At 36.1% G+C, this 14,327-nt stretch overlaps 2 protein-coding genes across 17 annotated transcripts in view; one reads left to right on the top strand and one right to left on the bottom strand.

Moving 5' to 3' along the window:
• Positions 1 to 819, bottom strand: part of LOC113044384 (neurabin-2-like) — a 34,764-nt gene extending 33,945 nt beyond the window's left edge. Inside the window, exon 1 of one of the 2 annotated variants that reach the window (XM_026204349.1) lies at positions 668 to 819. The gene's annotated coding sequence lies outside the window, so the exon portion shown is untranslated. The remainder of the gene's footprint in view (positions 1 to 667) is intronic. The other variant, XM_026204341.1, reaches the window with a different exon arrangement.
• A 1,057-nt stretch (positions 820 to 1,876) lies between these two features.
• On the top strand, positions 1,877 to 9,858 carry LOC113044317 (uncharacterized). Of its 15 annotated transcripts, none has more exons than XM_026204261.1 (22): positions 1,878 to 2,079; positions 2,324 to 2,483; positions 2,571 to 4,055; positions 4,144 to 4,283; positions 4,382 to 4,586; positions 4,668 to 4,772; positions 4,866 to 5,056; positions 5,130 to 5,271; positions 5,765 to 6,412; positions 6,512 to 6,583; positions 6,672 to 6,772; positions 6,853 to 6,972; positions 7,054 to 7,101; positions 7,202 to 7,285; positions 7,367 to 7,432; positions 7,954 to 8,012; positions 8,118 to 8,168; positions 8,375 to 8,419; positions 8,498 to 8,559; positions 8,896 to 8,943; positions 9,093 to 9,128; positions 9,243 to 9,396. In XM_026204261.1, exons 2-17 carry the CDS (start codon positions 2,324 to 2,326, stop codon positions 8,164 to 8,166), a joined length of 3,675 nt encoding a protein of 1,224 aa, XP_026060046.1. In that variant the 5' UTR covers positions 1,878 to 2,079; the 3' UTR covers positions 8,167 to 8,168; positions 8,375 to 8,419; positions 8,498 to 8,559; positions 8,896 to 8,943; positions 9,093 to 9,128; positions 9,243 to 9,396. The 15 variants fall into 15 exon arrangements, with proteins under 15 accessions (XP_026060065.1, XP_026060080.1, XP_026060071.1 ...); XM_026204253.1 differs by having other exon boundaries at positions 8,891 to 8,943; XM_026204280.1 differs by lacking the exon at positions 8,375 to 8,419 and having other exon boundaries at positions 1,877 to 2,079.
• Positions 9,859 to 14,327: the final 4,469 nt, after the last annotated feature.

Here is a 14,327-nt window from a genome sequence, read left to right as displayed (position 1 = left end):
TGACCAAGCTGGTTTTAAATCATAGTAGCTGGTCAAAAATCAGCAAGAAAATGAACTACAGTCCAACCACCATGTTACAAAACACAGCTCCCAGCTTAAACTGGATCTCTCTAGAAACAAATTGATCTTTCTGTCAGATAAAGGAAGTCCGATCAAGAACGAAACCGTGAACAGAGTCACAGGAACTTGAGACAACTTTAAGTAATTTGATATATTAAATAGTGCTTGAATTCTTGGGAAATACCACGCATACTGGCATGGACAAGCAGGCTTTGTTGTGATCCCATGCTGCTGCTGCCAGTGGATTATTTATCTCGGCAGCATACATCAACCAGCGCAACATCAGCTGTCGTTTTAATTCCGCTTTGCATCGAGAAATGCAAGACAGACAATATCGCTAATTAAAATCGGAAACTGTAAGATATATGTTTTCTGCGCCGCCAGTTGTGTTAAAGGAGTGTGAACAGACTGAAGCTGCAGCCTGTCAAACCTCACACTAGGACCCTGCGGCGCGAGCGGCCCGCTCTCTGCACTGATGCCTCGACACAGAGACGTCGCTTCCTGCATCCTCCACCGTCCAAATAACGGTTCCACCGTTACAATCGAATGGAAATTAGGAAAAGCGCGACATACACCGTGTCGCGCTCTCCTCAGAAACGGGACATACCTTGTTTCTCGTGCTCATCGAAGACTCCGTCCTTTAATCAACGAAAAAGTCCTTCCGTTCGCAAATCCATTGTGTCCACGAGCCGTTTCCACTCTCTTGATTTCCCCCCACGAGCTTGTGACGCGCCTGCCTGCCTGCGCGCTCGCGCTCGCGCTCTCTCTCTCTCGCTTTCTGTCTACCTCTCTCTCTCTCACTAGGACACAGCAGCCTCGCATATCATTTTAACCCTTCAAGCACAACAAAATATATACATATACAGTGGCAAAAACTGAACAGTAGATTTCCACAGTAGTAGCATAAAAAGTAGCAGCGGCGTAAGCTGGTAGAAATAAATAAATAAATAAATAAATATAATGTGTACATTAATTCTCGAAATAATAATTTATACGTAATCCACTTTACTGTAGCTACTATTGTTGTAAAGTAAACTCCAGTACTGCAAGTTTGAGATATTTTATAAAGCATACCATATATAGGCTACATTTCACCCCCGTTTTTATAAACTAGTGATATAATGTCAATATAGAGATTTATTTTGTACGCCTTTTTCATTTTTCTCTTCATTTACTTCAGATTTATTGTCTCTGTTTTGAATTTCTGTATGGTAATATTGAGACTAATCATTTGTAGGCTATCTATCTATGTACACTTCTTAAAATTGGGCATATATGTGAATTCATCCCATTTTATGTAATTTTAACTGTACTTTGTCGTTTCCATTTTATAGAATATCTTAACCCGCCTTGTTTTATTTACTTATTAATTTTTTTCGGTAGCTTTAATAATGTAAATAGCCTACTGACAATCCTGCCAGTACAGCTTTGGTGATTGATAGATAGATAGATAGATAGATATATAGATGGATGGATGGATGGATGGATATGATTCTCAAAAGGTAATTAAAAAAACACAAGCTACATACTGAAACATTATGGCCAGAGCGTTCAATAAAACTCAAATCTGTAAATAAACACGTTTAAAACAGCAGTCAGCGATCTACTGGGCTAAACTCTTGTCTAGTCGGTTTTTACTCCACGTGTCCATCTCTTATTCAAACCACTGCAATGCGTGAAGACTTAGACACACTGACCCATTTGAGCGAGATTTGAGCCTCTGGTGTGTAGAGGGCGACATCGTGTGGCGAGTCTTAGAAGTTCAGACTGTCCCTAACCATTGAACAGACTGTAGCCAGGACAGCGAGACTGTCCTCGCTGCAGCCTGTAGCACGATGACGTAGCTGGATCAGATCCAATACGTACTGGACGTTGTTACGAGCATGCGCGGTGGTGTGTTTTGGTGACGTCATAGACGCATGCGCAGTAGTAGAGAGTTGGTAAACGATCGCACGTGCTTTGGTCTTCCTAGAAGAGTCTACAGAAAACGGTGGATTAATTAACAGTGATTGTTTATCGGTAGGTAATTAATCTTTCTAATCTTCATTTAATGTTTTGTTGTTTCAACATGTATAGTCTTGTGAAGTGTTATGTATCCGAAGCGTTGTAAACGTGTTTAGCTGACATGACTTGCATAATGCTCACAGCGATTCTTATTTTAATCTTATACTTCAGTACTATATGGATAGACTGCAGGGCTAATGTAAAATTAACCTGATTTTGCTCGGCTAATGAATACTTATTTGTTATTGCATTGTTCTAGATGAATGTCTTTAAAAAGGGCAGTTGTCCAGTAATTTCAAGGTGCACAAGGTGCTGTAACCAGTACCACTGCCCTTTTTGTGAGACGTACAAAACCACATCACAACTATCCATTGATAACCATGTAGAGAATCATCTAAAATTGGCAGTAAATCATGATGGTGAGTATAATTTCACCTCTACTAATTTTATTTTGCTTTATAAAATTTGATCAGAGTAATGTCATATGTCTGTTTCCCCCCCCCCAGATTTTGTGATTGTTAAGTGCAATTCACACTGTAGAGAAAATGCACATTTTCATTGCTGTTACTGTCCTGCTACAGTAATAAGAAAAGTGCAGTTAATTACTCATCTTAAAAAATGTAAACAAAAGTTGACTATTCCTGGGCAGGAAGCTCAATCTCCATTCCTGCATAGCCCAGCAGCCACTGCTCCACTTTCTACTATTTCAGCACAGACTTCTCATGTCATTACACAGGCGCCTCCCCTGTCTTGCCCCATGGCTATCCAAACATCTTCATCTCCAGTTACATCAGTGTTTCAGTCTCCAGCAATGACACAGTTTTGGACAAGTCCCTTATGTCAACCTTTGCAACCTGTGACAACGTGCCCTCTTTCTGAAGCTCCATTCCCTCTTTCTGCATCCACTCAAGTACTTCCGTCTCCGACTATTTCCTCTGTCCTTGTTCCACCAGAGCAACCAACAGCAAAGCGTTCTCAACCAAAGAAGAACAGAATCAGATGTGATCATTGTGATATGGAATTGAATAAAAAGAACTTGCGAGTTCACATTAGAAGAAAGCACACCACAGTTAAAGAGGCCATCACATTACAACGACATTTATTTTGTCAGGTCATTGACAGTAAGCATGGAATTTTTGCAGTAGCAAAATCTTTCAGTGCACCGTCAATACCCATCCATGTTCAAAAAAAGATCTGGGGTGTGAATGACAAAGTTATGTGTGAACTAGACCAATGTAATGCTAATGCGGATTTTGCACAAAGGAGTGGCCTGAAACCATTTGAGTGCTGCCATCTCATGTCCTTAGCTTTCTGTCCCAAAGATGATGGCAATGCTGTTAATCTCAAAGAGGAAACCCTAAATGAGATGGTGAAAGAAAAATGGTTTGGAGAAAGTAGGAGAGATGCATGCATCGAAAGGCAGTGTTTGGCAAACAAAGATGATGTGCCACTTTCTGTAGCGATCACATTTGCTGGGCCCTCAACAAAAAAATACATATCAGTGTATGAGCCAAAAATGTCTTATTACTGCAGACTTGGAAGAGTGACTGTTGTATATGACAGTAAGAAGATCACATGGGCCTGTCCATGTAATAAAACAAAACAGTCATGTATTCACAAAGCAATAGCTAAATGGCATTTGTTTCAAAGTCAGAGAGCTCTCTTCCAGAAGGTGAAGACCACCGAAAGGATTGATTCCATGCAGATACCTCAGCAGCAGTCTGAGAATGTGGGTGACTGTAGTGATCATCAGTACCCACCTAATGATGATGGAATAGAGAGGATAGTGCGCTATTTGATGAAAAATAAATCTCTGCCTGTGGACCTTCCTCAAAATTTGGTTAGTGGTCTACAACATGGAAGTGAATTTAGACACCAACTAATTCCTGAAGAAACATTCTGCTCCGAATGTGAGGGTAATCATGTTCTAAGCGAGCCAATTATTATAACCTCACGAGCAAAGATTCTGACCTTTACTGGGGTAGTTGAAGGTAAATATTGTTAAATGGAACATTCAAATTGTTTAAAGAGTGTTATTTTACTGTTATTTTGTATTTAACTTTTATGCTCTCTGTTAAGGAATTTCAACTTACTACAAAGTATGTAGCAACTGCAGCATGATGTACAGGTACCAGGAATTCACTGATGGTATCCATAACTTCAATGACCACCTTCTGCTTTCTCTTCACTTGTGTGTAATTCTTCGCAATGCTCTTCAGGTAATATGTGTAACTATTGATGTTGATATGGTTTTGTGTAATAAGTATTATGCCGTGTAACATAATCTTTCTTCTTTATACTCTGTGAATATGCCTAGAATCACACTGCTGTCAGCAGAGTAATGAGCATACTTGAAGCCACTGCTAAAGCAAAATTCCCCAGCAAAGACACAGTGCTCCATGCTTACCTCCACTTTGAAGCCTTGAGCAGCCATGTTTATTCTTACACCTGCATCAATTGTGGATATTACCCCAAAGTGGTGATTATGGATCTCCACAAGAAAGGTGTCTTCAGTATTCCTTGTAAGTATGTGTTGTGTACATTGTATTACAAATGCTTTCTAAAAACGGCATGTTCCTGATTTCTGAGTTTGTGTTTTGCAGTCAGTGAAATAGCCACACCACCATCAGATTTCAAGGGTGATACAAACATCGTCTCTTTTTGGGAATCCGTAACGATGGAGATGATTGGCCGGGGATTTCTTTCAAGTAAGTTATTTAATGTGTAATATTATTTAGGTCTATGTAACTAAAGAAACTAATTTTCTTTAATGTACTTATACACTCTGTATTTCTCTTAAGGTGGCAGGAAAAATCCCTTTGTAGTTTGCCCAAGTTATGATTGTTGGGCTCCTTGGATTGGACCTAACACCCGAAAGTCAGACATTGTTCTAAACACTGAGCATGCAAAACTACAAAAAACAAAGTCCTGTGATGTTCCAGATCTTGACGTCACAGAGGAAAGGTTAGGTGATGAGCTCTTTAATCTTAAGGTAAGAACACATGCACAACATCTAATTATGTTTTGCAACAATTATGGTTTTAACCAAAGCCTGTCATGTTTAGGTTGATGCAGTGAGGAAGCTGTGCAAAGAATGTGGATTGGACACAAAGGGATCAAGGATGGATCTTGTGTTACGTTTGCGAACAGAGATGCAAAACCGTTCTGCGTACGACAAAATCTTCCAGCAGATTTGGGGTGCTTCTGGTAAATTGTCATCTCTTAAATGTCTATATAATAATAATAATAATAATAATAATAATTCATTTAATAATGCATACATATGTAGCTTTGATTGGAAAAAAATAATAATAATGTCCCTGGAGTTTAAAAATGTATCCTGATGGACATTTAATTTTCAGCAAAGCATTCATTGGAAGATGCAATATTTCATTTGCTATAAGAACCTACTTGCAATTTATACATGGGTTAATTAACACTGAGGAAACTAGTCTCTGAGTCCACCCACTGACAAATTGTTGGTAAAAGTAGGTAGATTCACAGGTATGAAGAAATTATGAAAACCTAATGAAAAAAATAAACTAAATTATATATATATATATATATATATATATATGTATGTTAATAGTTGAAGTGTTATTTTTATTTTTATTTTATTTTTTTGTAATTGTAATGATTTTTACATATATTTCTTTACATTGTACTTTCTTTAAATTGTGCTTTTGTACATTTCTCTTAGGTGGCTGGGCAGTCATTACATGTCCATGTGGAATAGTGTATTCCATCAAATTCAACATAAGAGCAGAGTCTCCCAGAGACTTTGCAGACTTGCTGCTGAGTTGGAAGCACTTTCCTAATGTGGTAATATATGACTTTGCTAGAGGACTTGCAGCACACGTTAATCTACGGAAAGCAGATTCTCTACCTTTCAGTCCCCATGAAGGGAGACTTGCTGAACCCACTACAGCAAATATCCAGCTAGCAAAGGAAGGCAAGCTCAAAGTTAATCTACCATGGTTGAAAAATAAGAAGGAGGAGGAGGATATCAACTGCCATCCTTTGACAGGATCATCAGAGCATTATGCTCTGTATGACAGATTTCATGAATTTAACACCAAAGACCCAAGAGATGCTCTTAGGAGAATCCAAGTAGTCCCAGAACTCTGTGGATGGGTAAATACTCAAACCGCAGAGCAACTTTTTGGTTCAATGCGCAAGAACAATTATTTCTTGAACATGCTCACGCCATCTGGACACACATTTTTGATGCGCAACATCATTCACCACTATAACACAGCACAGAATAAGAACATGGAGGACAGCCTAAGAAAAATTGTATCACCAAGTGATCAGTTAACCTTCAATGGTTATGGTCAGATAGTACTGGGTAACTTTTTTTTTTTTTTTTTTTTTTTTTTAAACTTACAATGACCATTCATTTTTTCATGTATTGTAAAAATCACTTTGTCTTGTACTTTATGTGAAGGTACACCTCCACAGTCCCTAAATGATAGTGAAAGACACACCTGTGATATTACACAAATAGACCAAGTACACTGTAAGTAATGTCATTATAACACCGCACTTGCAAAATCTCACTTCACTTAATAAATACAGTTGGATCATAATATTTTCTCTCTTTTCAGGCCCCAGCCAAGGTTCAGTGATTGACATGACAGCCCTACGAAATGTGCAGCCAAACAGGGCATGCTGGATGCATCCACAAAGCAGTGACCAAATAAAGATGGTATGTTGAATTTTTTGCATTTTTATGCAAAGTGTATAATCATACTTACACTTTTTTTTCTTTTTTTTTCGTTTTTCTAGATAGAAAATGCTTTAAATGAAAAGGAATCACGACAACAATTTTTGGCTCAAGTAGGAGCAACAATTCTGAACAGATCAGATTTTATTACCTTGGGACATCCAAATGATGTTGAAGGGACTGTGAGTATTATCACATTCAATATCATGCTTTTGTTTTGTGAGAAGTGAATATTAAATTTGTTTTCTCTCAAATTATTACAGATTTTGAATGCCTGCCTTTCAATGGTCAGAGATATTGCTGATTTAAAGGTAATATTTTATATCTTCTGTGTAGAACTGTTTTTTTTGGAGTGAGAAAGTGTGCACAAGTGATCCTTTATTAACTGTAATTTTAAATGGTATCTAACAGAACATAAAGGTCCATTGTTTTAGCTCGTATGTGACGGTGACATGGTTGCCACCATTGTGTGCAGACCCTTCAGCTAACTTACCTGTAAGTATGACTGAAATTTTTAATAGAAGTTAACTAGGGTCATTTTAGGTGCTATTTAAAAATGTTTGTTGTCTGTATAAGGACCATATAGCAGAATGTGACTTCATCTTACTCCCTTCCTGGGCATCAAACCATTGGATGATATGTGTAAGTCTATTTTGTTTAAATTATCAGTTCTCCTTAATGCAAGTAACACTGAGATATTTTGACATAACTAACAGTTGTATCTTCCAAGAATCATTTAATAGAACTAGTTTTACAGATCATGAAACCAAAAAGCAGAGAGATGTATTTGCTTGATTCACTGCACGGCACTGACTTCAGCGATTGTCGTTACATTGATCCCTACAGGTTTTTTCAGAAAAAATATTAAGAGTTCAAAAGAAGTTCAGGATTATGGTAGTTCTGTTTTGTGCCATACATCCTTTTGCATGCATTTTTTTTTTTTTTTTTTTTTTTATGGCTCATTTTTCATTAATGCTTAAACTATTTAAATCTACCTTATCGCTGGAATTATATTTTATAGTTCAAAGAAAACATTGTTTAAACGATGATAAATGAGCCAATAATTTGTTTGGGGATTTGTTCCACCCCAGTTTGTTTATTAGTATTTTATTATTATTTTTGTTCAGTTTTTGTTTTAGTTGTTGTTTCAATGCTTTGTAGAGTACTTGCACAGCAACTACATCCTGGGCTGTGGAAAGAGTATGGACGTGATGATCTCAACGTAAGCAGTTTTCTTGTTGCCATCACTAAATTCCATTTTAGATATTCAAACACATTGTTAGTTTTTGAATAATTACAACATGTTTATTTCAATTTAACTCAACAGGGTGCTCCAAGGCAGAATTGGTCAAATAATTGTGGAGTGTTTGTGTTGATGGTAGGAAGAATTGTTTAACAATAAGTAATGTTTATTTTCCTTGATAGATTTGTCAGATTGCTGTCTTTAATTGTTAATTTATTTTTTAGTTTGAGCAAAATCAATATCCAACAAACTTAAGATATTGATACAGTCAAACAAAACCATTTAAAGTTGATTACTATTGTTTATGTCTGTTTTGATGTAACTTACTATTAATGTTACAGTACACACTCTATGTTGTAATGGGAGGCATCTTTGATTTTTCTGAGGTGAGCTATCAAAATTAATAATTTGGCAAAAAGTTTATTCTCAAAGGGTGATTGATTTACATTATGCATATTTTCCAGTCTGACATGGCTGCAGTAAGGAGATGGTGGTGCTTGCTCCTGCTAACAAATTATCCTGTGAAGTAAGCCTATTTCCAAGTTCTTCCAATAAATAAAACATATTTATTAGTAGTAGTGGGTGATGGAGGAGTAGAAGTAGCAGTTTTTTATCCTCTCTTTAATAATATTAATTTGCACATTATTTGATATTTTGATATTTATATATCATTGCTCTTCTGATTGCTTCCATTGTCCTCATTTGTAAGTCGCTTTGGATAAAAGCGTCTGCTAAATGACTAAATGTAATGTTTTTGGTGTTTTATGGTGATTTTTTTTTTTCCTGTGTGGAGTAAATACTTTCTAGGGAAACTAGTTCACTTGTTTGTTTTTTTTTTTTTTTATGTGTAATTTAAGATCAGATGCTGAAAGAAAGCTACTCAGAAAAAGGCGCAAAGAAATGAAAACAGGTATAACTTTAACTAAAATAGGTTTGTAACAACTAATCTGACAACTGAAGATAAAAGTTCCTTTTTCCATAAATATTTCATGATTGATGTATTGGTGTGAACTTTCTTTCTCTTCTTTCTTTTCGTTCTTTCTTTCATTCTTTCTTAAGGAGAATTGGAAAAGGAAGCAGAAGCTGATTACATAAGTAAGGTGGGAGTTTTTCCTATTCCAAATGTTATTTTTAACATTTTAAATGTATGCTATTATTCGACTAGTATTTTATATTGAATAATATTAACCAAATTTTTTTTTTCAGCAGATGCCACCTGAGATCCTGAGACACATCCTCTTGAATGTGGTCAAAGAAGATGGAGATGTGGCCTTCTTCAGACTGTCTCTGACGTGCTGGCTTTTCCATGATGTTGTTTGTGACGCATCATTCAGAAAAGACGCTCATTTAGCCTGGCTTGACAGTAAGTTTTCATTTTATTTTTTTATTTATACCAGTAGATAGTTCCACACATAAAGTTTAAGCTGCAAATGCATTTTAAACTTTGCTCAGAACTTTTTATTGTTTTAAATCTCTTTCTTACAATAGGTGTTGTCAACTGGAGTGCATACTCCAGTGACTACAAGGAGATGTACCGAGTGCCATATAAAGTGACCAGTTGCCTTTGCTGTGGGGACTTATTTAAAGACTTCCCACCAGGCTATATTGGAGATGGAAGGAAAGGAATCCTTCGTGCATTTTACTCGACCAAAGAGTTTGAAGGTTACTGCTCAGCAGACTGCTTCATTTGTGACGGCAATCACTATAGCCCCAAGGACAACAATTTATAAAGTTAAATAGGAATTGTCACTTAGGTGACAATTGCTTGATCTGACTGCTGTGTTTGTATATTGAACTTAAATTCAGGGTTTGTTTTCTTTTATTATTATTTTTTTAATAAATGTACTTGCATGTCTTGCAGACACTTAACAGCAAATAAAGAGGAATCTTATGTACAGATCACGGTTGAAAACCAGACAAAATATCATTTTTTTTATATATATATATATATATATATATATATATATATATAGCACTTTTGTTTATTTTGACATCTGACAAGTTTTTATTTTTCCTTGTTGCTGTTAATATTTTTGCGTTTTCCCCATGAGTGTGTACTGGTATTTTAAGTTGTATACAGCCTTTATTGTATTGTTCCTTTTAGGATTAAAATTACAGAGACAATTACTTGACTCATTTTTGCTTCCACTCAACAGCAATTATGACCTGAATAAAATAAAATGGTTTTATTTTAAAATGTTCTATATACACACATTTAAAAAAAAATACTTGCGGTGACATTATGCTATTATTCCATCAAATTTAGGTTTAAAAACTTTAAAATCATGTGATTTAAAATGTTGTCCAGACTATTTTGCATGTGTAGATAAACTGTAAATAATACAGATCTTTAAATATATGTAAATAATTACTTATTACTATTTATCTATACTACTACTATAGAGGTAAGAACATCATCTTAATACGATATTGAGCATGCGTCTCACTCAAGACCAGCGCATGCGCATTATAATCATAAATCGGTAGTGCGCATGCGTCTATGACGTCACCAAAACACCACCGCGCATGCGCGTTACAACGTCCAGCACGTATTGGATCTGATCCAGCTACGTCATCGTGCTACAGGCTGCAGTGAGGACTTCTTGAGGACAGCGGGGCGGAATCCCACACCCTGGGGTGTCTTTGTTACCCTTCCAATCTGTGATTGTGGAAACCGTGTCTGTGGGCACTCAATATGGACTGGAGATGAAGCGAGACAACCTTTTCAGCTCCATTCGCATTGCAATTTGACATGCTGGAGCAAATAATTTTGAATGAAGGGATAAAGGAGATTTTTCCTGAGCCTATGATGTAGCACACTGCAGGTACAAAAGATAGACAGATAGTGTGTGACAATCATGTTTGTAGAATAGGAATCTGGTTCAGGGGCTGTGAGCTGGCTAACAAACATTAATCTGACTATTATTATTGTATTATTATTAAATATTTTAGATTACAAATGAGTGACCCACATTGCCAGTTTAAGTTTGTAGATTATAAACTCACCTTAAAAACCCAGATTTGTAACTGAAACGGTAGAAAAAAAGGTATTATTTTTATGTAATAATTGTAGTTATATTATACTGGATAGCAGTTGCTACAGAAAAGGTTAATTTAATGTTATACCACATAAAGAAGTTCATTTAAACAGTGGCACTCTCTCACGTTCCTGGTGACTGCAGAACAGTGGGAGCAGATGACTTCCCTTGGGACTCAGAACAGCTGAACACTGCACTTCCAATCTCATCGCTAACATCTGTGTGGTTGCAGCAGCAACACTTGCATACTGGCTGCCACGGTGACCCAAATTTCCTCTGATAGTAATCTCACTACTCACATAGCACACACAGACTCCCCTGCACTGGGCTTTAATGCAGGGATGCTCGGTGAAACAGGATCACACAAGCTATTTTTTGTGTCTTTGACACGGATCACTCTCAAACAGAATTACAGCGAGCCACGAGCCCCCTCTAGATACTGAACTACTCCACATGAATCATTGCTCAGTTCATTATTATCCTATCTAGGTGGGTACATAGCCAGGGAGTTGGATTCTCTCTCTAAAAAATATTATTCAATCAAATTCTGAATGGCCATTGGCTGGGCTGACTTGATTTGATTTGTGTTTGGATTCTTTGTTGCTGTTAAACTGGACTAATATTTGTGTGTATGTTTCACTTATTGCCTTTTCTTCATAATCCTTGTTCTAAGTCTGCCTCAATGCAACTACAGTTGCTATCAAAATATTTCTACCCCTCAGAGGCTGCAGTACTTTACAAATAGGCTGCAAGCTTTCCTGAAGATCCAGGATTTTATAAAAATTGCATCTACAGGGCTTGCAAAATTTCAAAATCCCTGGTGGCCCTTTTGGCAGGTGCTCTTCAGATTTTGGTAGCCCGAACATTTATTTAACTAGCCCAAATTAAAAAAGTACTAAAATATTTTTATTTATTTAACATAGAAAATCAGATAGGAGTTTAAATGTCAATTAAACATATTTTTCAATACACAATCAACAAATATGAAGGAAGTATTAAACAAATCTATTTAAGACATGTATGACCCATTTTAAGAGCTGCACAAGTATGAACTCAGAGTAGGGTCGGATAATGTCCATGGTAAAATACAGTTTATCAGTTTATAGTTTACATCTGTGATGTACCTGCTTGTTGTTTTACACTCTTTGGCCACCAGGTGGTATTGTGTGCTATTGAAACCACAAGAAATTAACCCTTTTGTGAACCGCGTGGCTGAAAATCTTCAATGCTCAATGAGGATAATTTCGCCACCACTAAAAATAAATAAATCAGAAAACAAATTTTTACATACATTTAAACACTAAGCTCAGCGTTTTAAAAAAACTATATGATATCAAACATATACATATAAATTCAGTCTAGCCTGATGTAAGCCCTTGATTTTAGACAAGGGGAGGGGCGACAGTGATGGTGTATCTGCCGTGCATCTCATTAAGGATAAAGTATTTCCATTAAGGCAATCAATAAAGGTATGAGGTCTGTTGTTATCGGGGGAATTTTTTATGCCAGTGCTGTTGAGCTTCTTGCCGAGGCTACCGTGCCGGGACGTGGATTGGATCTTTTACTGCGACGTGCGCGAAGCGATTGGGAGGGATAGTTTATATATTTAGTCTTGGGTTTCCCAACTAAAGTTCGGCGGACGCCGGTTGTGTTCCCGAGCGCTGTACGTACTCCATGTCCGGTAGCGGAAAAGAAGACCAGGGGTGTATTCCAGAAAGCAGGGTTAACTTATCGTGAACTAAACCCTGAACTCTCGGTTGATTAACCCCAAACCTTGCTTACTCGAGGTATGTGGTTCCAAAAACGCTACCGGGAGTAAGTTCATTAAACTCAGAGTATGTTCCTGGTTAAGACTCAAGACATTCTCAACAGAGTGAAGAATCGACGAGTCACTATAGAAACGGACACTAAGAAAAAGCGCGCCAAGCTGTTTCTTTCTTCTTCTTTTGTTCATTAGTTGTTTACATGCTTAGTGCATATCGCCAACTAATGGATGGTTGTGCAATCATTTTTATTTTTATTTCCATTTAATCTTTAATCCTTGAGAATGTGAATTAATATAGTTTGTTTTATGCTAATTATACATTAAGTCATATCAGATATGTATTTTGATTTAGAATTTAGACATTATAGAAAATACCTCTCCATGTGTGAGATATTCCATGTAATAAAAAAAAATAAAATATATATATAAGTTAAACATTACCTTGTCATAGTGTTTTATAATTTATGCATACGTCTTAATACATAATTTATAGATAAATCTTATATATGCCAATAAAAGAAATAATTATATTAGAATAATATATTACCTTATTTATTACTTATGTTAGCGCTTCCTCATTAACATATATATATATATATATAAAATAGGCTATATTACATATTGTAATATTATATAATGTTTTATAATGGAGCAGGCTACAGTCAGAGAGTGAGTTGCTAGGACTGCTAACATACCCTGAAACTTACTTCCGTTTTTGGAACCGAAATTTGAGGTTATCCGCTTACTTACTCTTAAACATACCCGGGTATGTCAGATAACCTGCTTTCTGGAATACCCCCCCAAAAGAGGGGAGCTTATCCCGCCCCCTTCGTGAAGGAGTCACAGGATATGACTACAATCTGTCTCTGAGAGGTTAACGAGGGGCAATGCAGCTTTGATGTATTGCACCTGTCAGGAATCAACCCAAATATATATATCTTAAATTGCCTGTATTATAAATACATTTTTGTGCATAATGTACTGGATTCAACATAACTGAAACCTAACCCTAATAAACTGCAACAAAACCATCCCATACGAAAGGAAAATATATTTACCAATATATTTCTTAAAATATATTGTCATATATTGTAATATAATATTTTCCCTTTTTATTTCCTAATATATTATATATTTGAATATATTTAATAATATATTAATGAAACATATATAATATATTGCAAAATATACATATGATTGCCACTTTCAATATATTGCAATATATTGGAAAAAAATAAATATATATAAGAATATATGCCTAATATATTACATGATATTTTCCAATATACTGCAATATATTTTTGTTTCATAAGGGATAAACACCAATAATGAAAAGAAACTTTAAGTTTTGTTTGTTTACTCCTAATAAATAAAGCCCACTCTTTCACTTTAGTTTGCTTTGCAATGTTTCCCCTTCCCCAAAGAATTTCGGTTTATTAAATTGAAAGTGAGCGCATGGATCTAGTTAGCTGTTCAGTATATTCAAGCCCC

Source organism: Carassius auratus, chromosome 3, assembly GCF_003368295.1.
Source record: "Carassius auratus strain Wakin chromosome 3, ASM336829v1, whole genome shotgun sequence".
NCBI lineage: Eukaryota > Metazoa > Chordata > Actinopteri > Cypriniformes > Cyprinidae > Carassius > Carassius auratus.
Note: the sequence above shows the minus strand (reverse complement) of the source record. Positions and strands in the feature narration are given on the sequence as shown.